General features: G+C 44.3%; 2 protein-coding genes across 5 annotated transcripts; one reads left to right on the top strand and one right to left on the bottom strand.

The window, feature by feature from the left end:
• Positions 1-44: 44 nt before the first annotated feature.
• LOC139375867 (complement factor H-related protein 1-like) lies at positions 45-3295 on the top strand. 4 transcript variants are annotated; one of them, XM_071117807.1, is made up of 6 exons: positions 45-238; positions 502-693; positions 916-1092; positions 1607-1732; positions 1976-2001; positions 2087-3295. In XM_071117807.1, the coding sequence occupies exons 1-5, from the start codon at positions 178-180 to the stop codon at positions 1996-1998; spliced, it is 579 nt and encodes a 192-aa protein (XP_070973908.1). In that variant the 5' UTR covers positions 45-177; the 3' UTR covers positions 1999-2001; positions 2087-3295. The 4 variants fall into 4 exon arrangements, 3 of the variants coding, with proteins under 3 accessions (XP_070973908.1, XP_070973909.1, XP_070973907.1); XM_071117808.1 differs by having other exon boundaries at positions 85-238; positions 1976-2043; positions 2499-3295; XR_011627854.1 differs by having other exon boundaries at positions 104-238; positions 1947-2001.
• A 119-nt stretch (positions 3296-3414) lies between these two features.
• On the bottom strand, positions 3415-22653 carry LOC139375868 (zinc finger and BTB domain containing 41). Its single transcript, XM_071117809.1, has 11 exons — positions 22514-22653; positions 20771-22031; positions 19311-19518; positions 18336-18405; positions 14414-14561; positions 12895-13024; positions 10622-10717; positions 10285-10391; positions 10004-10109; positions 9143-9231; positions 3415-5860 (listed from the first exon to the last, which is right to left on the bottom strand). Exons 2-11 carry the CDS (start codon positions 21999-22001, stop codon positions 5208-5210), a joined length of 2838 nt encoding a protein of 945 aa, XP_070973910.1. The 5' UTR covers positions 22002-22031; positions 22514-22653; the 3' UTR covers positions 3415-5207.

A 22653-nucleotide genomic window follows, 5' to 3' on the forward strand; every position in this document is an offset into this window, starting at 1 on the left:
AAAAAAAGCCTTTGTTAATTGCGACATCTTGTATTTTTCCACAGTGCTGCCCAAAGGCACAAGTTTAAGATCCACCCCTGACAATAACTACCTTGGTTGAATTTAAAAAGCCCCAACTCAGACTCAGACTCCAGTTAATTCATTTCTCAGTGTACATGTAACACCAGAGGACAGAGAATGAAGGAAATACCACTGTCTGTCATTATTGTACTACACATCTGGTCCTACGGTGTTAAAGGTAAGACATTTTGATAAACACTAACTATTCATTCAATGAAGATTGCGTTTAGTATTCTTTATTCAAGGAATTGTGAGCACGGATGTTTTTTCTTACGGCAGTGCCTATATGTGGTGTAACGTGTAACTAATAAAAAGGCCTAGTACAGGGCAGAAACACTCATCTATACGTTCCTTATCCAAGATACACTGTATTTGTTGAACAAAGGTCATTGTGCAGACAGATGATGCATAACAATAAATGTATTTTCTGTCATTTTCCAGCTCAAGAATCTGGAAAAGGCTGCCAAAGACCCCAACTGGACAATGGCTTTGTTGACCCGGAGCAGAACATGTACCAGGATGGCATGACTTTGACTTATGCCTGTGATAAAGGTCTGAAAACACCAATGGAAGGCTGGTGGGGGATGATTACATGTGAGAATGGTAGATGGTCTGATACTCCTCTGTGTACGGGTAAGTACTGTCTGCTCTAACCTTGATCTATAGCAAAGAGGCTTATGTAAGAGTGGTGTAAAAACTCAGAAAACTATCCATTTCGGTACAGGAAAGAGGGGATGTTGGTGTGACAGGACATATGATACACTTGTGTTGTGAACAACGTTCAGTACTATCATCTCTTGTACTTCGTTGTCCTTTATTTCTTTACTAATCATTGTTTGTACTGTATCTTCACAGCCAGTCGTTCTTGTGATGCACCTCCTCAAGTGAACCATGCAACCGTTGTTCAACAATATCAAAACAACTTTAGTAATGGATCAAAAGTGGTGTATAAATGTAAAAGATCCTACATAATGGAAGGGAATGCAGATGTAGTCTGCCTTTTAGGAGAATGGACCTCAGCCCCCACATGCAGTGAGTACTGACTTAAAGGGATTGCGCCAGATTTGGGCAAATAAGCCCTTTTCCTGCTTACCCTGAGTGAGATGAACTTTAGCATGCTAGCTGTTCCAGTAGACGTCCAGTTATTGACTCGCACAACTACCCTTGTCTTCCTTCATTCTGGACGCAGGGATATACAATTTTTAACCACGACTTCATCTTGATTTGGGTAAATCGAAGCAGGGCTTAAAATCTCACACTATCCCTTTAAGATGCAACTGATTTCTGTATTCTGACATCTGTACTGCATTTTTTTAGTACGCTGCTATACTGTAAAGCTTAGCTTGGTCATTCATTAAAGACATAATAGGAATGTCTTGGTACATTTTGAAAGGGTCATTTCACAGCCTTCCTTGCTGAAATCTAACCTAATGCAGGTAAAGTCAATAACAACACATGCAACCTGTGGAAAAACATTTATTTCTGCTTGCTGATTTCAATCTTTTACCAGATTCATTTTCACACCTACCATAACGCTCTCCAACAGGTCATGAGGCCTTACGGAAGTGTAGGGACAACGAGTTTCAGTGCAGTAACAGAAGGTGTATACCGACCATCTGGAGGTGCGACAAAGATGACGACTGCTCAGACAACAGCGACGAGGAAAACTGTGGTAAGTCAAAAACAAAAAACGTTTCTGAAATCTTCCAATTGCCTAGATACCTTAATATGCTAATTTAGCTAGAGGGGAAGGGAAGGTCTCAGTGGCTTTCCTTCCTCCATGAACCTGTTTTATCTCAGTCATTCTCGGTAGGTGTATTTTGTCTCTTAAGTTACAATAGTTGTACTTAAATAAATGTTACAGTAGGCCTATTTTTGTCTCTCAGAATATGAACTACCATGTCATCCCATTCAGGTTATGAAAATGTAGATCCATAATGGGTACGTTTTTCGTGCATCCCTACACGGTGGATTACAAAACTGGTAAGAGTTTACAGTATTAAAAATATTATGATTTTTATTTCAGGTTGTTCATGATGAAGATGTGACTTACCGAAAGACCCGAGGATGGATAATGCCTTGTCCAGTTGTTCACATATTACAACATGTGTGTATTTTCTTAACAGGGCTAGGAACAGCAAATCACCTGAAGAGAGAAAACGAAAAATAGATTGTTTAGGATAAAACTGATAAATGTAGCTTTTACATTTGGGTCATGATATAGAAAATGATTTACAGCACAAGAGGTTCAAAATTCAAGAGGCACTCGCACATCTAAGCAGTATATTTTTGCAGGTGCATGGTAACAGTTGAACAAGATGAAGGAAAAAGGAAACCGCACACTGCTCTTGATAGTATCACTGATCTTTAATGAGCTTACGTATCGGCCTCACGGCCTTCGTCAGGGCTTTTAGCACAAGGGGTTAAAATCATTTTAGGACTGGATAGAGCCTCCTGGGTGGCGCAGTGGTCTAAAGCTGTGCCAGTAGATATCCTAGTTCGAGTCCAGGCTCTGTCGCAGCCGCCCAACCGGCAGGGATGCTGTTGTGCTCGAATGACTCCTGTGGTGGGATGAGTGCAATGCATGCTGACATGATCACTAGGTGTGCAATAGTAAAGAAGTGCCCATGACTGGATTACATTTGGAAACAACAATCTGAAACTGTCAATAAATTAATGTGTATGTGGGACACTGACCCTCCTGTATCTTACATATGGTTTTCTTTATTCAGAGGTTGTATTGGACAGAGAGAAGTCGAGTTTATTTAGAGGTTGTATTGGATAGAGAGAAGTCAAGTTTATTTAGAGGTTGTATTGGATAGAGAGAAGTCAAGTTTATTTAGAGGTTGTATTGGATAGAGAGAAGTCGAGTTTATTTAGAGGTTGTATTTGTCACGTTCTGACCTCTATTTCGGTTGTTTTGTATTTATTTAGTATGGTCAGGGCGTGAGTTGGGTGGGCAGTCTATGTTTGTTTTTCTATGTTTTGGGGCATTTCTATGTTTTCGGCCTAGTATGGTTCTCAATCAGAGGCAGGTGTCATTAGTTGTCTCTGATTGAGAATCATACTTAGGTAGCCTGGGTTTCACTGTGTGTTGGTGGGTGATTGTTCCTGTCACTGTGTTTGTTGTCACAGGATAGGCTGTATAGGTTTTCACGTTCCGTTTGATGTTTTGTAGATTTGAGTTACTTCATGTATTGTTCAGTTTTCCATTAAAGAACATGAATAACCACCACGCTGCTTTTTGGTCCGCTTCTCCTCCTACAGACGAACGTCGTTACAGTATTGGACAGAGAGAGAAGTCAAGTTTATTTAGAGGTTGTATTGGATAGAGAGAAGTCGAGTTTATTTAGAGGTTGTATTGGACAGACAGAGGAAAGTCAAGTTTATTTAAGCAATAAGGCTTGAGGGGGTGTGGTATATGGCCAATATACCACGGCTAAGGGCTGTTCTTATGCACAATGCAACGCAGAGTGCCTGGATACAGCCCTTAGCCACGGTATATTGGCCATATACCACATATCCCTGAGGTGCCTTATTGCTATTATAAACTGGTAACCAACATAATTAGACCAGTAAAAATAAATGTTTTGTCATACCCATGATATACCATGGCTTTCAGCCAATCAGCATTCAGGGCTCGAACCACCCGGTTTATAATGCACATTAATGAACATGGTGATCCCCTATAAGGCAACATATACATCCCCATAAGGACAGTACATAAGGACAGTACATCCCCATAAGGACAGAAACCTATCATAAGTATCAAGCGTCTCAGAGTAGAAGTGCTGATTTAGAATCAGTTTTGCCTTTTAGATCATAATGAATAAGGATGGCCTGATCCTAGATCAGAGTGTTTTATACATACTACCCAGGCTGTTCCCTCCTGTCCATTGTGAAAGAAACATGATATACATAATATACAGAATACTTTAAGATTGATTCAGACGTGGTTGACCTCCTGATACACTGATTAAACAGCCCTTTCTAGTTTTGAGGAGCCTGCTGAGTGTCGGGAAGTCACCCCTAGACGCATTGCATTTCCCCCACTGATGGTGTAATTGGTTATGGTTACTATTGGGGAGGGGAATCTGATCCTAGATCTGTACAGGGGAAACTTTGTCCCGGAGCAACAGGCTGACAACACCATGATTGATTGTTACTCTAAAATTCTGTGGTAACTGGTAAGGAAGGTGGAATATTATGGAACTTGATTTGCATGGGGTAAATGTGTTGTATAATACTTGTATAATAATTCAATTTAAATTGTGAATAAATAGCCAGATTACACCTGTAAGATTCAGACATACAGCCAGCTTTTTGGAAATGAGACATCCTGTTCTGGAATTACCTTTTGTAATCAATCAGGCTCCTGTCACAATATACATCACTCACTCACACTCATTTATGGAATGACAAAGATCTTAGGCTTTTGTGTGAACAAGAGGAACTTTAAAAAAAAAGTGCTCTTTGAACTAAAATATGATGAAAGACTAGGGGCTCAATCAAGGTGGTGCAACGTTTGGACGATCGCAGATATAAATATCACAAATGGAGCTGATGAGATTCGCTGTGCCACGCGGCTGACAACTAGACCTGTTGGACACCATCTGTTTCTATCAGAGCGTTCGCCCCTGAATAAGCTGCAGAGGTTAAAAGAGCAGGACGATCGCATTTTATTTGAAGTATAGCTACATAAAAACTTCATAACCCATACATAACCCATTCATAACAGATTCATAACCCATTCATAAACTATACATAACCCATTCATAACAGATTCATAACCCATTCATAAACTATACATGACCCATTCATAACAGATTCATAACCCATTCATAAACTATACATGACCCATTCATAACAGATTCATAACCCATTCATAAACTATACATAACCCATTCATAACAGATTCATAACCCATTCATAAACTATACATAAGCCATGCATAAGCAGTGCATGAGCATTTTGTGAATGCTTATGTTAACAACCGCACCCTTCAAATAAACGTTATCTCTATGGGCTCATACAGTTTCGTATGGGTTATAAATGTGTACTGTATGGGTTATAAATGTGTTATAATGTCCTTATGTCGGTACCCTTTAAATAAAATGTTGCCAAAAGGGAAGTATAGAGAGGCATTATCAATGGGCGACGTGGTCCGAGTTGGAGATGTTCTGGACAGGGGTGGCAGAGTCCAGGCCCAGCAGGGTGCCCAGGTACGACTGATCCCTGGGGTCCAACATCTGGTCAGGCTGCACCGGGTGAACAATGTTGGCCGGCTGAGGGGTAAGCGTGTACTTCTCCAGGAACGCCAGCTCTGTGGCAGTCTGGTACCCCCCAGCTGTCTGCTGCTGCCCCTGACCTTGGGGCGGGCAGGTTACGTGTCCCCTCAGGTCACCCTGTACCCCCGAGACCACCCTGGGCATCTGGACGGGCACCAGCGTGACAGGCACACACACATCGGAGGGGACGTTCTGGAGAACGGTCTTGGGTTCAGCCCGGTACACTTTGGAGGGGCCGTGGGTATTATAAGGCAGAGTCACCATCTTATCCTCTGTCAGCACCACCGGAGGCTGCTGGCGATGCTGCTGCTGGTGGTGCTGCTGCTGCTCAGTGGACTTAGCACCGTGTACATGGTCCATATGATACTTCAGCTTGTCTTTCCTCTTAAAGGTGGCACTGCAGTGCGGGCAGTTAAAGGGGCGGGCATCTGAGTGGATCACCATGTGCTTGGTGAGGGTCTTCTTAATGCGGAACGTCTGTTGGCACACGGGGCATCGGTAAGGTTTTTCACCTAGCAGAAGACATGACGGAAGTTAGTTGGGCAAACATAGTATTACAATTAGAGGGAAAAAAGGGGAGGGGGAGGTAGAGGGATGGGGAGGTAGAGGGGGGGTAGAGGGGAGGGTGGAGGTAGAGGAGATAGAGGGGAGGTAGAGGGAGGGTGGAGGTAGAGGAGATAGAGGGGAGGTAGAGCGGAGGGGGAGGTAGGGGGGTAGAGGGGAGGGTGGAGGTAGAGGGGAGATAGAGGGGAGGATGGAGGTAGAGGAGATAGAGGGAGGGTAGAGGTAGAGGGGGGTAGAAGGGAGGGTGGAGGTAGAGGAGATAGAGGGGAGGTAGAGGTCAGGGGAGGTAGGGGGGGTGGGGTAGAGGGGAGGGTGGAGGTAGAGGAGATAGAGGGGAGGTAGAGGGAGAGTGGAGGTAGAGGAGATAGAGAGGAGGTAGAGAGAGGGTGGAGGTAGAGGGGAGGGTGGAGGTAGATGAGATAGAGGGGAGGTAGAGAGAGGGTGGAGGTAGAGGAGATAGGGGGGAGGTAGAGGGGAAGTAGAGGGGGTGGAGGTAAAGGAGATAGAGGGGAGGTGGAGGGGAGGTAGAGGGGAGAGTGTGAGGTTGAGGAGATAGAGGGGAGGTAGAGGGGAGGTAGAAGGGATGTAGAGGGGAGGTAGAGGGGAGGGTGGAGGTTGAGGAGATAGAGGGGAGGTAGAGGGGGGTAGAGGGGAGATAGAGGGGAGGGTGGAGGTAGAAGAGATAGAGGGGAGGTAGAGGGGAGGGTGGAGGTTGAGGAGATAAAGGGGAGGCAGAGGGGAGGGTAGAGGTAGATGAGAAAGAAGGGGAGGCAGAGGAGAGGGTGGAGGTAGAGGAGATGAGGGGAGGGTGGAGGTTGAGGAGATAGAGGGGAGGTAGAGGGGATAGAGGGGAGGTAGAGGGGAGGGTGGAGGTTGAGGAGATAGAGGGGAGGTAGAGGGGGGGGTAGAGGGGAGGGTGGAGGTAGAAGAGATAGAGGGGAGGGTGGAGGTTGAGGAGATAGAGGGGAGTCAGAGGGGAGGGTGGAGGTAGAGGAGATAGAGCGGGGTAGAGGGGAGGGTGGAGGCAGAGGAGATAGAGCGGGGTAGAGGGGAGGGTGGAGGTAGAGGAGATAGAGGGGGGTAGAGGGGAGGGTGGAGGCAGAGGAGATAGAGGGTGGTAGAGGGGAGGGTGGAGGTAGAGGAGATAGAGCGGGGTAGAGGGGAGTGTGGAGGCAGAGGAGATAGAGGGGGGTAGAGGGGAGTGTGGAGGTAGAGGAGATAGAGGGGGGTAGAGGGGAGGGTGGAGGCAGAGGAGATAGAGGGGGGTAGAGGGGAGGGTGGAGGTAGAGGAGATAGAGCGGGGTAGAGGGGAGGGTGGAGGTAGAGGAGGGTAGAGGGGAGGGTGGAGGCAGAGGAGATAGAGGGGGGTAGAGGGGAGGGTGGAGGTAGAGGAGATGGAGAGGGGGGGGGGTAGAGGGGAGGGTGGAGGTAGAGAAGATAGAGGGGGGTAGAGGGGAGGGTGGAGGCAGAGGAGATAGAGCGGGGTAGAGGGGAGGGTGGAGGTAGAGGAGATAGAGGGGGTAGAGGGGAGGGTGGAGGTAGAGGAGATAGAGCGGGGTAGAGGGGAGGGTGGAGGTAGAGAAGATAGAGGGGGGTAGAGGGGAGGGTTGAGGTAGAGGAGGTAGAGGGGAGGGTGGAGGTAGAGAAGATAGAGGGGGGTAGAGGGGAGGTTGGAGGTAGAGAAGATAGAGGGGGGTAGAGGGGAGGGTGGAGGTAGAGAAGATATAGGGGGGTAGAGGGGAGGGTGGAGGCAGAGGAGATAGAGCGGGGTAGAGGGGAGGGTGGAGGTAGAGAAGATAGAGGGGGGCAGAGGGGAGGGTGGAGGTAGAGAAGATAGAGGGGGGTAGACGGGAGAGGGGAGGCAGAGGAGATAGAGCGGGGTAGAGGGGAGGGTGGAGGTAGAGGAGATAGAGGGGGGTAGAGGGGAGGGTGGAGGTAGAGGAGATAGAGCGGGGTAGAGGGGAGGGTGGAGGTAGAGGAGATAGAGCGGGGTAGAGGGGAGGGTGGAGGTAGAGGAGATAGAGGGGGGTAGAGGGGAGGGTGGAGGTAGAGGAGATAGAGGGGGGTAGAGGGGAGGGTGGAGGTAGAGGAGATAGAGAGAAGGGGTAGAGGGGAGGGTGGAGGTAGAGAAGATAGAGGGGGGTAGAGGGGAGGGTGGAGGTAGGGGAGGGGGGGGTGGGGGAGGGTAGAGAGGAGATAGAGCGGGGTAGAGGGGAGGGTGGAGGGGAGAGGGGGGGTGGAGGTAGAGGAGATAGAGGGGGGGTAGAGGGGAGGGTAGAGGGGAGGGTGGAGGTGGAGAGGAGATAGAGGGGGGTAGAGGGGAGGGTGGAGGTAGAGGAGATAGAGGGGGGTAGAGGGGAGGGTGGAGGTAGAGAGATAGAGGGGGGGGAGGGTGGAGAGGGGAGGGTGGAGGCAGAGGAGATAGAGCGGGGTAGATGGAGAGGGAGATAGAGGGGGGTAGAGGGGAGGGTGGAGGCAGAGGAGATAGAGGGGGGGTAGAGAGGGGGAGGGTAGAGCGGGGTAGAGGGGAGGGTGGAGGGGTGGAGAGGGAGATAGAGGGGGGTAGAGGGGAGGGTGGAGGTAGAGGAGATAGAGGTAGAGGAGATAGAGGGGGGTAGAGGGGAGGGTGGAGGTAGAGGAGATAGAGCGGGGTAGGGTGGAGGGGAGGGTGGAGGTAGAGGAGATAGAGGGGGGGAGATAGAGGGGGGGGTAGAGGGGAGGGTGGAGGTAGAGGAGATAGAGGGGGGTAGAGGGGAGGGTGGAGGTAGAGGAGAGGGTGGAGGGGAGGGTGGAGGTAGAGGAGATAGAGGGGAGGGTGGAGGTAGAGGGGGGAGATAGAGGGGAGGGTGGAGGTAGAGGAGATAGAGGGGGGGTAGAGGGGAGGGTGGAGGTAGAGGAGATAGAGGGGGGGTAGAGGGGAGGGTGGAGGTAGAGGAGATAGAGGGGGGTAAAGGTTTTGTTGTGGCCCTTTGTCTGTAAAATAGTAAAAAAAAAAAAAAAACAGATGAAAAGCAGACATTCATTGAAGCTTGTGTATAGTGTGATGGCTGCTGGTCTAGGAAATGAAAGCAGGTCGGTATGTTGCCTGCCACACCTATCATCTATTTATTGCACATCTACGTCCACCAAATACATTTGTTCTGGATTAATATGTCAATAAACGCTCGATGTGAAAAGAAAGTTACGCTGACCAGGCAAACAGACATTCACAGCTTATACTGTCATCTTACCTGAGTGTGTTCTGAAGTGCATCTCCAGACTGGACTTCCCTTTGAACTCCTTCTTACAGACCTCACACTGATGCACAGCTGTTTTATACCTATAGAATCCACACACATGTTGCCAATGCTTAGTCCTTTCACAAATAGTCAACTAGACACCATAGAAGATCCTCTTCAACAGTAAAAAAATAATATATATATTTTTCATTTGACAAACACAGGGTTTGTTCCATCTGGGTTGTCGGGTTGATAAAATGTAGTATCAATAAAGTAATTATAATTATATAATTGTAATTATACCAGCGACAGCGAGTACAAGAAATTGAAACCAAAAAATACATTTTCAACGTCTTTTCAACATCTTGTGCTCAAAGGGTAGTCACATTTATACCAAAAAACGATGTGACTGTCCAGATATGGAAGTCATGTACTGTGAATTTACTTTGTTTTATTGAATATCATGTGAAAATGTGTTTCACTATGCAATTGTTGTTTGTCCAATGCTGTTTATTCTGCCTATTTTCTTGATCATTTAATAAAAAATAATATTTAAAAAATCCCTTTGGCGCCCTGGTGTGTCTAAATCCAGACTGACACTTTAAACCTAGAACATATTGGTCACGTTCCAGCATGACTACATTGCAGATGTTACGTTTCATCAACCAACGTTTGGTTACATGCCACGTCATCAGATTGCTATATTATATGATGTAGTTAGCTGATATGTTAACACCTACTCAGTCGTTGTGAGATCTGACATGCATCTGCAATGTAGTCAACCGCGTTGTGAGATCTGACATGCACCTGCAATGTAGTCAGCCTGGAACGCGCCCATTCCCTCCATCTCCATCCACCATCAGGACCACTTACTTCTGCCACACCTTCTCTCCCAGGTGGACACTTTTGTAATGGACGGTCAGGTGATCATGGCGCCTGAAACACTTCCCACACTCCTCACACTGGTGGGCTTTCTCCCCTGATAACAACCAAAGGGAGAGTCAATTCAATTATTATCCCCGTAAGACAATTCGTGTGCAGCGTAAAAACATACAAACGGGTCCGGGACCATGTATGAAGAAATAACCCAGGGGAACATTTTACTCTCTTTGGCACGGCTACGGAACATACCACGGAAGGTGTGTGTACTGTACCCGAGTGTATTTTCTGGTGTTTGGTCAGATGGTCGTGGCGTATGAACGTCTTTCCGCATTCGTCACACTCGTAGCGCTTGTCGTCGTGGTGGACTCGAAGATGAAGCCTATCAGAATAAAGTTGGGGGGTTCAAGTTTTTAGCAAATGTTAATATGCAATTAAAACAGGCCAACGTTTGATTTATTTTGTATTAAATGATGACAAAATTATGATACAATTATTTTCTCTGGAGAAGACAAAAACTACCCAATAGAAACCTCATGAACATGGGAATCCACCCATAGGGTGATAGCCAATAAGAACTAGGTATGTCATGAACTGCCCAAGCATATTGACCTATAAGAGCTGCCGTGGCGGAAACTCTGTCCACAGATACTGCAGAGGTGAGGTTTCTCTCCGCTGTGAATCCGCAAATGTTCTCTCAACGTTGTCCTACAGACATAAAGAAGAACCACATTACAGTCAATGGAGTTAGATTGATAGTAGACCAGTCACTAAAGTTGAGACTGTTACCATGTGAGCAGTGAGAGATAGACACAATACCACTGTAAGGTTCTGCTTTTCTTTTCTTAGTCAACCTTGTGTTCTTTTTCTTTGTGTTCTGGAACGTAGCCCTGTTTCTTTGTGTTCTGGAACGTAGCCCTGTTTCTTTGTGTTCTGGAACGTAGCCCTGTTTCTTTGTGTTCTGGAACGCAACCCTGTTTCTTTGTGTTCTGGAACGTAGCCCTGTTTCTTTGTGTTCTGGAACGTAGCCCTGTTTCTTTGTGTTCTGGAACTTATAGCCCTGTTTCTTTGTGTTCTGGAACTTATAGCCCTGTTTCTTTGTGTTCTGGAACGTATAGTCCTGTTTCTTTGTGTTCTGGAACGTAACCCTGTTTCTTTGTGTTCTGGAACATAGCCCTGTTTCTTTGTGTTCTGGAACGTAGCCCTGTTTCTTTGTGTTCTGGAACGTAGCCCTGTTTCTTTGTGTTCTGGAACGTAGCCCTGTTTCTTTGTGTTCTGGAACGTAGCCCTGTTTCTTTGTGTTCTGGAACGTAGCCCTGTTTCTTTGTGTTCTGGAACGTAGCCCTGTTTCTTTGTGTTCTGGAACGTAGCCCTGTTTCTTTGTGTTCTGGAACGTAGCCCTGTTTCTTTGTGTTCTGGAACGTAGCCCTGTTTCTTTGTGTTCTGGAACGTAGCCCTGTTTCTTTGTGTTCTGGAACGTAGCCCTGTTTCTTTGTGTTCTGGAACGTAGCCCTGTTTCTTTGTGTTCTGGAACATAGCCCTGTTTATTTGTGTTCTGGAACATAGCCCAGTTTCTTTGTGTTCTGGAACGTAGCCCTGTTTCTTTGTGTTCTGGAACGTAGCCCTGTTTCTTTGTGTTCTGGAACGTAGCCCTGTTTCTTTGTGTTCTGGAACGTAGCCCTGTTTCTTTGTGTTCTGGAATGTAGCCCTGTTTCTTTGTGTTCTGGAACGTAGCCCTGTTTCTTTGTGTTCTGGAACTTATAGCCCTGTTTCTTTGTGTTCTGGAACTTATAGCCCTGTTTCTTTGTGTTCTGGAACGTAGCCCTGTTTCTTTGTGTTCTGGAACGTAGCCCTGTTTCTTTGTGTTCTGGAACATAGCCCTGTTTCTTTGTGTTCTGGAACGTAGCCCTGTTTCTTTGTGTTCTGGAACGTAGCCCTGTTTCTTTGTGTTCTGGAACGTAGCCCTGTTTCTTTGTGTTCTGGAACGTAGCCCTGTTTCTTTGTGTTCTGGAACGTAGCCCTGTTTCTTTTTGTTCTGGAACGTAGCCCTGTTTCTTTGTGTTCTGGAACATAACCCTGTTTCTTTGTGTTCTAGAACATAGCCCTGTTTCTTTGTGTTCTGGAACGTAACCCTGTTTCTTTGTGTTCTGGAACATAGCCCTGTTTCTTTGTGTTCTGGAACGTAGCCCTGTTTCTTTGTGTTCTGGAACGTAGCCCTGTTTCTTTGTGTTCTGGAACGTAGCCCTGTTTCTTTGTGTTCTGGAACGTAGCCCTGTTTCTTTGTGTTCTGGAACATAGCCCTGTTTCTTTGTGTTCTGGAACGTAGTCCTGTTTCTTTGTGTTCTGGAACGTAACCCTGTTTCTTTGTGTTCTGGAAAGTAGCCCTGTCTTTCATTTTTTTTCCATTAATTTCACCTGTGTTCGTGTCTCACCTGGTCTCATCAGCTCCCAATTTAGTTCTTTATGTTTGTGTAGTTGTGAGATATTGTTTGTTTTTGACTGCCTACCTGTGTTTGACCTTTGCCTGCCTGTGTTTGACCTTTGCCTGCCTGTGTTTGACCTTTGCCTGCCTGTGACCACGGTTCCTGCCTTCTGCGATGTCTCAATAAACATTTGCCGCGCTCTGCGCGTGAATCTACACCTTTTTCTCCCTGGGTATTCATTACAACCACCACCAAAAATAATTGTTAAAAAGAAATTGGTTAAAAGTTTTGTTAAAAGTTATAACATTAGTAGTTGTTGTGTAAAACAACATAGAAATTCAATGTAATCACATTTACATGTGCAGTATTCTAAGCACTGCTGTTTATTTTATTATTTTTATTTATTTATAATTTTCCCACAACACAAAAAAAATAACATTATTGTAGCTGTGACAATCCTACCTCTCCCTCACTGACTTCCCACAGATTAAGCAGGTCCATTTTCTCTTGCCCCCGTGTGTACATTCAATGTGCCTCTTCCTGTTACCCGTGTCGTTGAACTGGCGGCCACAGATGTCACATGGGAACGGACCTGTGGACAGAGTCAAAGGTCAATTCAATATCCCTGTGTCACAGCCTTACTTTTCAATCCAACATCAACATCTGATCATTGATTAACGTTAAGCTTCTACAAACTTGATAGCATTCTCTTCAATGATTATACAACCTTTTCCTTGACTCCCAATGTTTTTGAGGACAATAAACCCGAACGTGGTATTTCTATTTATTTTGGATCCCAATAGTTCCTGCCAAGGCAGCAGCTACTCTTCCTGGGGTCCAGAAAATTTAAGGCAGTTTATACAATTTTAAAAACATTACAATACATTCACAACAGATTTCACAACACATTAAGTGTGTGCCCTCAGGCCTGTACTCTACTACCACATATTTACATCACAAAATCCATGTGTGTATAGCGTGTATGTTATCGTGTATGCAGATGTCTGTGCCTGTGTTTGTGTCTGTGCCTGTGTTTGTGTCTGTGCCTGTGTTTGTGTCTGTGCCTGTGTTTGTGTCTGTGCCTGTGTTTGTGTCTGTGCCTGTGTTTGTGTCTGTGCCTGTGTGTTTGTGTCTGTGCCTGTGTTTGTGTCTGTGCCTGTGTTTGTGTCTGTGCCTGTGTTTGTGTCTGTGCCTGTGTGTTTGTGTCTCTTCACAGTCCCCGCTGTTCCATAAGGTGTATTTTTATCTGTTTTTTAAATCTGATTCTACTACTTACATCAGATACTTGATGTGGAATAGAGTTCCATGTATTCATAGCTCTATGTAGTACTAGTCTATTCTGTGCTGCCCTGTTTGGAGCCAATTGAAATTTTCCCAAGTCTCTCATTGTGGCACCTTACCACACGACTGAACAGTAGTAGTCCAGGTGTGGCAAAACTAGGGCCTGTGGAACCTGCCTTGTTGATAGTGCTGTTAAGAAGAAATATCGCCCAACATGTAAATTAAGGTGCTCCAAAGCTTTTAACTGTCATTGTTTATATCATTTAATTTTTGTTTCATAGTATAGTTTCTTCTTTTTATTCAGTTTAGTCACATGATTTCTCAATTTTCAGTACGTAATGCCATACCTTTTGCCTCATCCCTCTCAACCATAACATTTTTTAAATTCCTCATCATTCCAATTTGATTCAACAGTAACACTTAGGGCATATAGTTATAACGTATTATTACTTGATATAACCATGATAATGCTTTATACATTAACTTATAATATGTTACGCCTTTCAACTGGCTCAAAATGACAGATAATATGCGATTCATCCCTTCACTAACACAGTATAAGCTGTTCATTCATATAAAGCATTACAACCCATTATAATGCATTATATCTGTACGGCCTAGAGTCAAGAGGTACAATACATGTATCTATTATCTAAATAGGTTGGATAAAAGCAATTAAATGACATTTCCCATTCATTACCTAAATGGTACTTTTCTTGATGCTTCAAGCGGGCAAACCGGGACTTGAAGTAGTCGTCGCAGAAGGCACACTTGAAGGGTCGGTCTTGCGTGTGTAGAATCATGTGCTCCTCCAGATGGGGTCTACGTGTGAAAGACTTGTGGCAGATCTGAACCAGGAAGAGCAGAGAGAGAAGATGATTCCAGAATACACTGACTGTACTTACAGAATACACTGAGTGTACTTACAGAATACTCTGACTGTACTTACAGAATACACTGAGTGTACTTACAGAATACACTGACTGTACTTACAGAATACACTGACTGTACTTACAGAATACACTGAGTGTACTTACAGAATACACTGAGTGTACTTACAGAATACACTGACTGTACTTACAGAATACACTGACTGTACTTGCAGAATACACTGACTGTACTTACAGAATACACTGACTGTACTTACAGAATACACTGAGTGTACTTACAGAATACACTGACTGTACTTACAGAATACACTGACTGTACTTACTGAATACACTGACTGTACTTGCAGAATACACTGACTGTACTTGCAGAATACACTGACTGTACTTGCAGAATACACTGACTGTACTTGCAGTGAATCATTCTGTGGACTATGTGTATCACTCTGTGGACTATGTGTATCATTATGTGGACTGTGTATCACTCTGTGGACTATGTGTATCATTCTGTGGACTATGTGTATCACTCTGTGGACTATGTGTATCATTCTGTGGACTATGTGTATCATTCTGTGGACTATGTGTATCATTCTGTGGACTATGTGTATCACTCTGTGGACTATGTGTATCATTCTATGGACTATGTGTATAATTCTGTGGACTATGTGTATCATTCTGTGGACTATGTGTATCATTCTGTGGACTATGTGTATCATTCTGTGGACTATGTGTATCACTCTGTGGACTATGTGTATCATTCTGTGGACTGTGTATCACTCTGTGGACTATGTGTATCATTCTGTGGACTATGTGTATCACTCTGTGGACAATGTGTATCATTCTGTGGACTATGTGTATCATTCTGTGGACTATGTGTATCATTCTGTGGACTATGTGTATCACTCTGTGGACTATGTGTATCATTCTATGGACTATGTGTATAATTCTGTGGACTATGTGTATCATTCTGTGGACTATGTGTATCATTCTGTGGACTATGTGTATCATTCTGTGGACTATGTGTATCTTTCTGTGGACTATGTGTATCATTCTGTGGACTGTGTATCACTCTGTGGACTATGTGTATCATTCTGTGGACTATGTGTATCACTCTGTGGACTATGTGTATCATTCTGTGGACTATGTGTATCATTCTGTGGACTATGTGTATCATTCTGTGGACTATGTGTATCACTCTGTGGACTATGTGTATCATTCTATGGACTATGTGTATAATTCTGTGGAATATGTGTATCATTCTGCGGACTATGTGTATCATTCTGTGGACTATGTGTATCATTCTGTGGACTATGTGTATCATTCTGTGGACTATGTATTATGTGATGTGTACAGATGTAGGATCTTAATATGAGCCAGTTCGCTACAGAAGGAAAGTAATCCTGCAGCAACAGGAAATGTGAATTATTATGTGGATTATAATTCATGGGACACACATTCTTGTAGGGGTTGATACATTTTTCTATACTAAGGGAAAAATAAGTCTGACATTTCCATGTGGAAATTACAGACACCAGAAGTCCTTTTAAACCTCAAATACACTACAGGTTTTCAATTTCCTGCATTACATTTGTAGGTATTTATTATAGAGTGGTCCTTGTGTGTAAATATTGCATCACCCATCTCATATGTATATACTGTATTCTATACTATGCCATTGTATCTTAGCCCTATGCCGCTCTGACATACAGTGCCTTGCGAAAGTATTCGGCCCACTTGAACTTTGCGACCTTTTGCCACATCTCAGGCTTCAAACATAGAGATATAAAACTGTAGAATGTAGAAGAATCAACAACAAGTGGGACACAATCATGAAGTGGAACAACATTTATTGGATATTTCAAACTTTTTTAACAAATCAAAAACTGAAAAATTGGGCGTGCAAAATTATTCAGCCCCTTTACTTTCAGTGCAGCAAACTCTCTCCAGAAGTTCAGTGAGGATCTCTGAATGATCCAATGTTGACCTAAATGACTAATGATGATAAATACAATCCACCTGTGTGTAATCAAGTCTCCGTATAAATGCACCTGCACTGTGATAGTCTCAGAGGTCCGTCAAAAGCGCAGAGAGCATCATGAAGAACAAGGAACACACCAGGCAGGTCCGAGATACTGTTGTGAAGAAGTTTAAAGCCGGATTTGGATACAAAAAGATTTCCCAAGCTTTAAGCATCCCAAGGAGCACTGTGCAAGCGATAATATTGAAATGGAAGGAGTATCAGACCACTGCAAATCTACCAAGACCTGGCCGTCCCTCTAAACTTTCAGCTCATACAAGGAGAAGAGTGATCAGAGATGCAGCCAAGAGGCCCATGATCACTCTGGATGAACTGCAGAGATCTACAGCTGAGGTGGGAGACTCTGTCCATAGGACAACAATCAGTCGTATATTGCACAAATCTGGCCTTTATGGAAGAGTGGCAAGAAGAAAGCCATTTCTTAAAGATATCCATAAAAAGTGTTGTTTAAAGTTTGCCAAAAGCCACCTGGGAGACACACCAAACATGTGGAAGAAGGTGCTCTGGTCAGATGAAACCAAAATTGAACTTTTTGGCAACAATGCAAAACGTTATGTTTGGCGTAAAAGCAACACAGCTGAACACACCATCCCCACTGTCAAACATGGTGGTGGCAGCATCATGGTTTGGGCCTGCTTTTCTTCAGCAGCGACAGGGAAGATGGTTAAAATTGATGGGAAGATGGATGGAGCCAAATACAGGACCATTCTGGAAGAAAACCTGATGGAGTCTGCAAAAGACCTGAGACTGGGACGGAGATTTGTCTTCCAACAAGACAATGATCCAAAACATAAAGCAAAATCTATAATGGAATGGTTCAAAAATAAACATGTCCAGGTGTTAGAATGGCCAAGTCAAAGTCCAGACCTGAATCCAATCGAGAATCTGTGGAAAGAACTGAAAACTGTTGTTCACAAATGCTCTCCATCCAACCTCACTGAGCTCGAGCTGTTTTGCAAGGAGGAATGGGAAAAAAATGTCAGTCTCTCGATGTGCAAAACTGATAGAGACATACCCCAAGCGACTTACAGCTGTAATCGCAGCAAAAGGTGGCGCTACAAAGTATTAACTTAAGGGGGCTGAATAATTTTGCACGCCCAATTTTTAAGTTTTTGATTTGTTAAAAAAGTTTGAAATATCCAATAAATGTCGTTCCACTTCATGATTGTGTCCCACTTGTTGTTGATTCTTCACAAAAAAATACAGTTTTATATCTTCATGTTTGAAGCCTGAAATGTGGCAAAAGGTCGCAAAGTTCAAGGGGGCCGAATACTTTCGCAAGGTACTGTATATGTATATATTGTTAATCCATTCCTTACTTAGATTTACGTGTATTTTGGGTAAATGTTGTGAAACTGTTAAGATACTACTTGTTAAATATTACTGCATTGTCAGAGCTAGAAACACAAGCATTTCCCTACACCCGCATATAACAAAATGTATGCAAGTGTATTTGGATAAGAGCGTCTGCTAAATGTTAAAACCAAACTTCTTAGGCTCAAAGTGTTGATATTGATCAGCGAGAGACATTCATATTATAAGGGCTCAATGTGAGTGATCCCTTCAAAATATGATTGTAGTCTGAATCTTGGGTCTAGCAGTTTACTCCTTATCTCATTTTCTATACTGTGTCCGTTATAGGAAACATTTTCTTTTTTTGGATTGTGTTTCATAAAATAAAACAAGTCAAAGCTTACATCACACTTCCATCCATCGTTCTTCTTCCTCCTCATGGCCAGGAACTCCTGAATGTGATCCGGGTGGAACCTGAAAGCAAAGTGGTAACACATAGTTAGTACACCCTTGACTTCATTATTCATTCCTTTTCACTCCGTGGAGAGCAGAGGGCCTCCATATAAACACGCAGTACAACATTGACCTGTCTGGATCCCTTTGACACTGAACTACGCTGTGACACGTGTCCACAAGGTGGTAAAGCAAATGATTTGAACTTTAAGTAGACTACATAGAACTAAGTGAGAAAAGGACGCGACTGGTGGACTACAGTGTAATCCATTTATCTCAATAAACTCTGTTTATTCCTGAAGAGCAATGAAATAATCCCCATTATAGAACTGCTAATAACATCTAGATCAGGGCATATAATGATCAACTCAGATTACTACTAACCAGAAACCCCTTTAACCTGAAAGACTACAAACAAACTTTAACCTTGTCGAGCAATGGTTTCCTTGACCCAGATTAAGCCTAGTAATTGACTAAAACACACTTCCAATGGAGAATCTCCATTGATTGATTGTTAATCCAGGACTAGGCTTAATCTGGGTCTGGGAAACCAGCCCATAGTTTGGAAGGGCTAGGAAGGATATCCTCATCCTTTTTATTCATACGAACATGATTTTAATCATTTGAATTTAGAGTGATTATTTTCCTAAAAGCTCAATTTTTAGGGATTTATAATAATCTAAATATATAACATGTATAAGAGTGTAATGTGAATATCAGGGTTGGGGGTCAAGTCCATTTCAATTCAGTCAATTCGGGAAGTAAACTGTAATTCCTATTCCAATTCAAATGTTCCTCAAAGCTTCTCTATTAGAAAAATGTGGAATTGGAATTTCTGTTTACTTCCTGAATTGGCTGAATTGAAATGGAACTGACCCCAACCCAGGTGAACAGAGAATGATGATGGGACAGGAACGAAGGCTCGCCTTCTGACGTGTTTGGCGAGGGTCTTTTTGCTGGCGTGGAGCTTGTTGCAGAAGGAGCACTTGTGGTCCTTCTTCTGGAAGGGGGCGTCACTGGCGTGCTTCTTCTTGTGTACAGTGAGGTTCGACTTGGTGGAGTAACACTGCAGACACACGTCACATTGGAAGGGCTTCTCTCCCGTGTGTACCCTGGTGTGACTCTCATACTTCCCTATGGAAAATACAGAGAAAAACATCCTAATATTATGAGTTATAATAAAGTATTCGGTGCATGTTATGGCTAGGCTATATACAGTGGTGCACAACTGCAGCACAGATAGAACAATGACACAGATATTTCACTGGATGTTTAAATGTGAAGCATCGGCTTGGCATTTCCACTCATTACCAAATATGGTAGTGAGAGGAAGCCCACTGGCGGGCAGTGGGAGAAGATGGAGTTTGGCCGACATTCTGCTAATTTTCTCATCGATGAAACATTTGATCTCAATAGAGTTTTCTGTTCCCAAAACTAGAATCGGTTATAGACAGAGTGGACCATTTTTTAATTTTATTTAACGAGGCAAGTCAGTTAAGATTACAGCCTAGGAACAGTGGGTTAACTGCCTTGTTCAGGGGTAGAACCACAGATTTTTACCATGTCAGCTCGAGGATTTGGGTTACTGGCCCACCGCTCTAACCACTAGGCTACCTGCCAGACTAAGGATTATAGACTTTACTCTTTGCAAAAGTAAAAATAATAACGACGTTTAGGACTGCAAGTGTGAATTGAATTATTGCACAAGCGCACTTCACAGAGTAGGTGTTCCCTAACGGAAATATGCAGATGATGCTAGAACGCGCCAATAGGATCTCGTTAGCTCGTGCTTTCCTCTGCCCACCTCCTTGCTTGTTCTGCCCACTATGGGGGCAGCAGGTAGCCTAGTGGTTAGAGCATTGGGCCAGTAACCGAAAGGTTTCTGGATCGAATCCCCAAGTTGTCGTTCTGCCCCTGAAAAAGGTTAACCAAGTGTCATCGTAAATAAGAAGTTGTTCTTAACTGACCTGCCTAGTTTAAAAAAAATGCTTTGTTCCCATTGGAAACGAAAGGCTGTCTGTCTTGGTTTAGTTATAAAAAATATTTGACCGCAGTCCTTCAGGGCTTCCATGTCTGCTCTTGAAAACTCCACTGAGTCACTTGATTGGCAGTCAAACAAATTAAGCCTACTACTTACTTCGTTGCTAAGAGAAGAGGACAAAAAACAGTGGTTGTTTAAATGTTGGTTATGTATTAATTATTTAATATATTATTATTGTTTAATATCTTATTATTATGTTGAATGTTGGTTATTGTTTTATTATTATGTTGTCATGTATGTTATTAATCTGTTGTTGTGTAATATCAGCTCAGAAACAACTGCCTACATAGATACAATGTAATCAGTGCAATACATTTAAATAAACTCTTTAAGGAGAGTACCTACCTGTGCGGTCAAAGGTCTTGTCACACTTGGGGCACTTGAGCGTCTTCTTGCTTACGCTCTGGATGATGACAGGAGCCAGTCCCTCTGGGTACACTGCTCCATAGTTAGAACCATTGGCAGCCTGACTATATACCTCCACCTCATTGACTGTGTGGTGTTCTGTTGTCTCCACCTCTGAACTCTCACCGCTCTCTCTTGCTCTCCGTACTAACGCACTTTGACGTTCCTCCACCATCTCCTCCTCCTCCCGCTCCTCTTCCGCCTCCTCACCCTCGGTTGGGGTGAGTGCATCTCCTGTGTCAGATATGTGCTTTGGTTTTCTCCCATCTTCTTCTTCTTCCTCGTCGTCTTCCTCTGTGGTGGTTGGGTCTCGACTAGCGGGGTCTTGATGTAGCGTCCCCTCTGTTGCGCCGGAGCTGTCCGCGTCACCTCTCTCCAATTTAGCGGGAACTCTCCTCCTGCGGGCAGACCTACGGGTCGTGGTTACCATGGTAGTAACCTCTTGATTGACCACCTTTTCTCTGGCGTCTACTTCGGTGCTGCTACTGTGGTTCCTGTTTAAATGGTTCTCCAGAGACTTCTTGTAGCAAAACGTGCGGCTGCAGAACGAACAATGGTGGGCACCAGAATGGACTGGGCTTTGGACCCCGACACAGTCCGCTGGAAGGTCAGAAGCTATAGAGGTCTTCTCTGAGCTTGGTTCCCCCATGGACTTAACCTCCACTCGGGCAAGCGCTGGCCGGCCATCCCCCTCTCCTGCCAGGAGCTTCACTACATCCATCATGTCCAGGAAGCCGGCCGCTTCAGTCAGGGCAGGGACCTCGCTCTCGGGAATGACGCACTCGGCCGTGTAAAGGAGGCGCAGTAAGTGTTGGAACACGGAATCCTCCACGTGGTCGAGAATCACGTGATCGGCGGTTGGGTTTTTGGTCAGCTCGGCGTGGAAGTAGCTGCTACCGTGCGCCAACATGGCTTTGTGGGCCCTGTAGTGCTTCCCGCCCACACTGACGGAGACGTCACAGAACCTCTGCTTCGTTCGGTCCTCGTTTAGAAACTTGAGGAGGTTGTCGCCATGCTTCATCATGGTCAGGTGCCTCTTTTGTGATTGAGGAACTGTCTCTGAGTCAGTCATTGTATTGTTGTCCAGTGAGTCAATTTGCCCACTGGCACTAGCACAGACCTTTCCTCTTCTCTTTGGGGGTTGAGGTTGGTTGGGTTTTCTCGTCATCATTATGTTAAATGGGGAACCATTCAAAGAGTTCTGAAAAACAGACATAATTTCAAGAAACTGCCTATGTCAGTAGAAAGTTATGTTGTACATATGTTATTACACAGCCTGTAAGGCAAGGTGAGAGGTAAAGACAGATGTAGCTTATAGATGCAGCTGATTAAACGTGTATACGTTACTGTTATAGCCAGCCTTTGATATTTTGGCTAATGTTTTGTGAAAGCCAATGTATGCAGTGACATGGGTGTATCAACAACTCAACCGCTGACAACGTTGTTATATCGCAAATTCGAGCCAACGTAGCATGCAGCCAACTCAATTCAGTTTTGATGTGCGTTAGCAGTTGGCTACAATGTTGCAGTCTCAAATTCGCTATCCACCTCAAGGACCCCTATGTTATGGTCTGTACAACAGCCCCCCCACCCTACACCCCCCGAAGAGGAGAACGTTGACAAACGACCCTTACTGCCCCTTTGGGAAAGCATTCGTGCAAGTGAAATAATTTTCAAACCTACCTTAGAAGTGTAAGCACGCTAAGAAAAAAAACTAAATACATTTGTACATCTCTACTCTGAGATAAATAGAAAAATGACAATTTCCTGAATATCGCAAAACGCCCCACCTTCACATTCTTGGGGAAACGTCGCAAACAAAC

The sequence above is a fragment of the Oncorhynchus clarkii genome, chromosome 20 (assembly GCF_045791955.1).
Source record: "Oncorhynchus clarkii lewisi isolate Uvic-CL-2024 chromosome 20, UVic_Ocla_1.0, whole genome shotgun sequence".
Lineage (NCBI taxonomy): Eukaryota > Metazoa > Chordata > Actinopteri > Salmoniformes > Salmonidae > Oncorhynchus > Oncorhynchus clarkii.

What these genes read in the sequence shown, in the direction of transcription:
- LOC139375867 (XM_071117806.1), top strand. Translation starts at nt 178, where the DNA reads ATGAAGGAAATACCACTGTCTGTCATTATTGTACTACACATCTGGTCC. An exon ending in GACCTCAGCCCCCACATGCA is followed by an intron (nt 1,093 to 1,606) that starts GTGAGTACTGAC and finishes GCTCTCCAACAG; the next exon opens with GTCATGAGGCCTTACGGAAG. An exon ending in CAGCGACGAGGAAAACTGTG is followed by an intron (nt 1,733 to 2,498) that starts GTAAGTCAAAAA and finishes AAATCATTTTAG; the next exon opens with GACTGGATAGAGCCTCCTGG.
- LOC139375868 (XM_071117809.1), bottom strand. Translation starts at nt 22,001, where the DNA reads ATGATGACGAGAAAACCCAACCAACCTCAACCCCCAAAGAGAAGAGGA. An exon ending in ACGATGGATGGAAGTGTGAT is followed by an intron (nt 14,562 to 18,335) that starts GTAAGCTTTGAC and finishes TTCCTGGTTCAG; the next exon opens with ATCTGCCACAAGTCTTTCAC. An exon ending in GCACTTCAGAACACACTCAG is followed by an intron (nt 5,861 to 9,142) that starts GTAAGATGACAG and finishes GTCTTCTGCTAG; the next exon opens with GTGAAAAACCTTACCGATGC.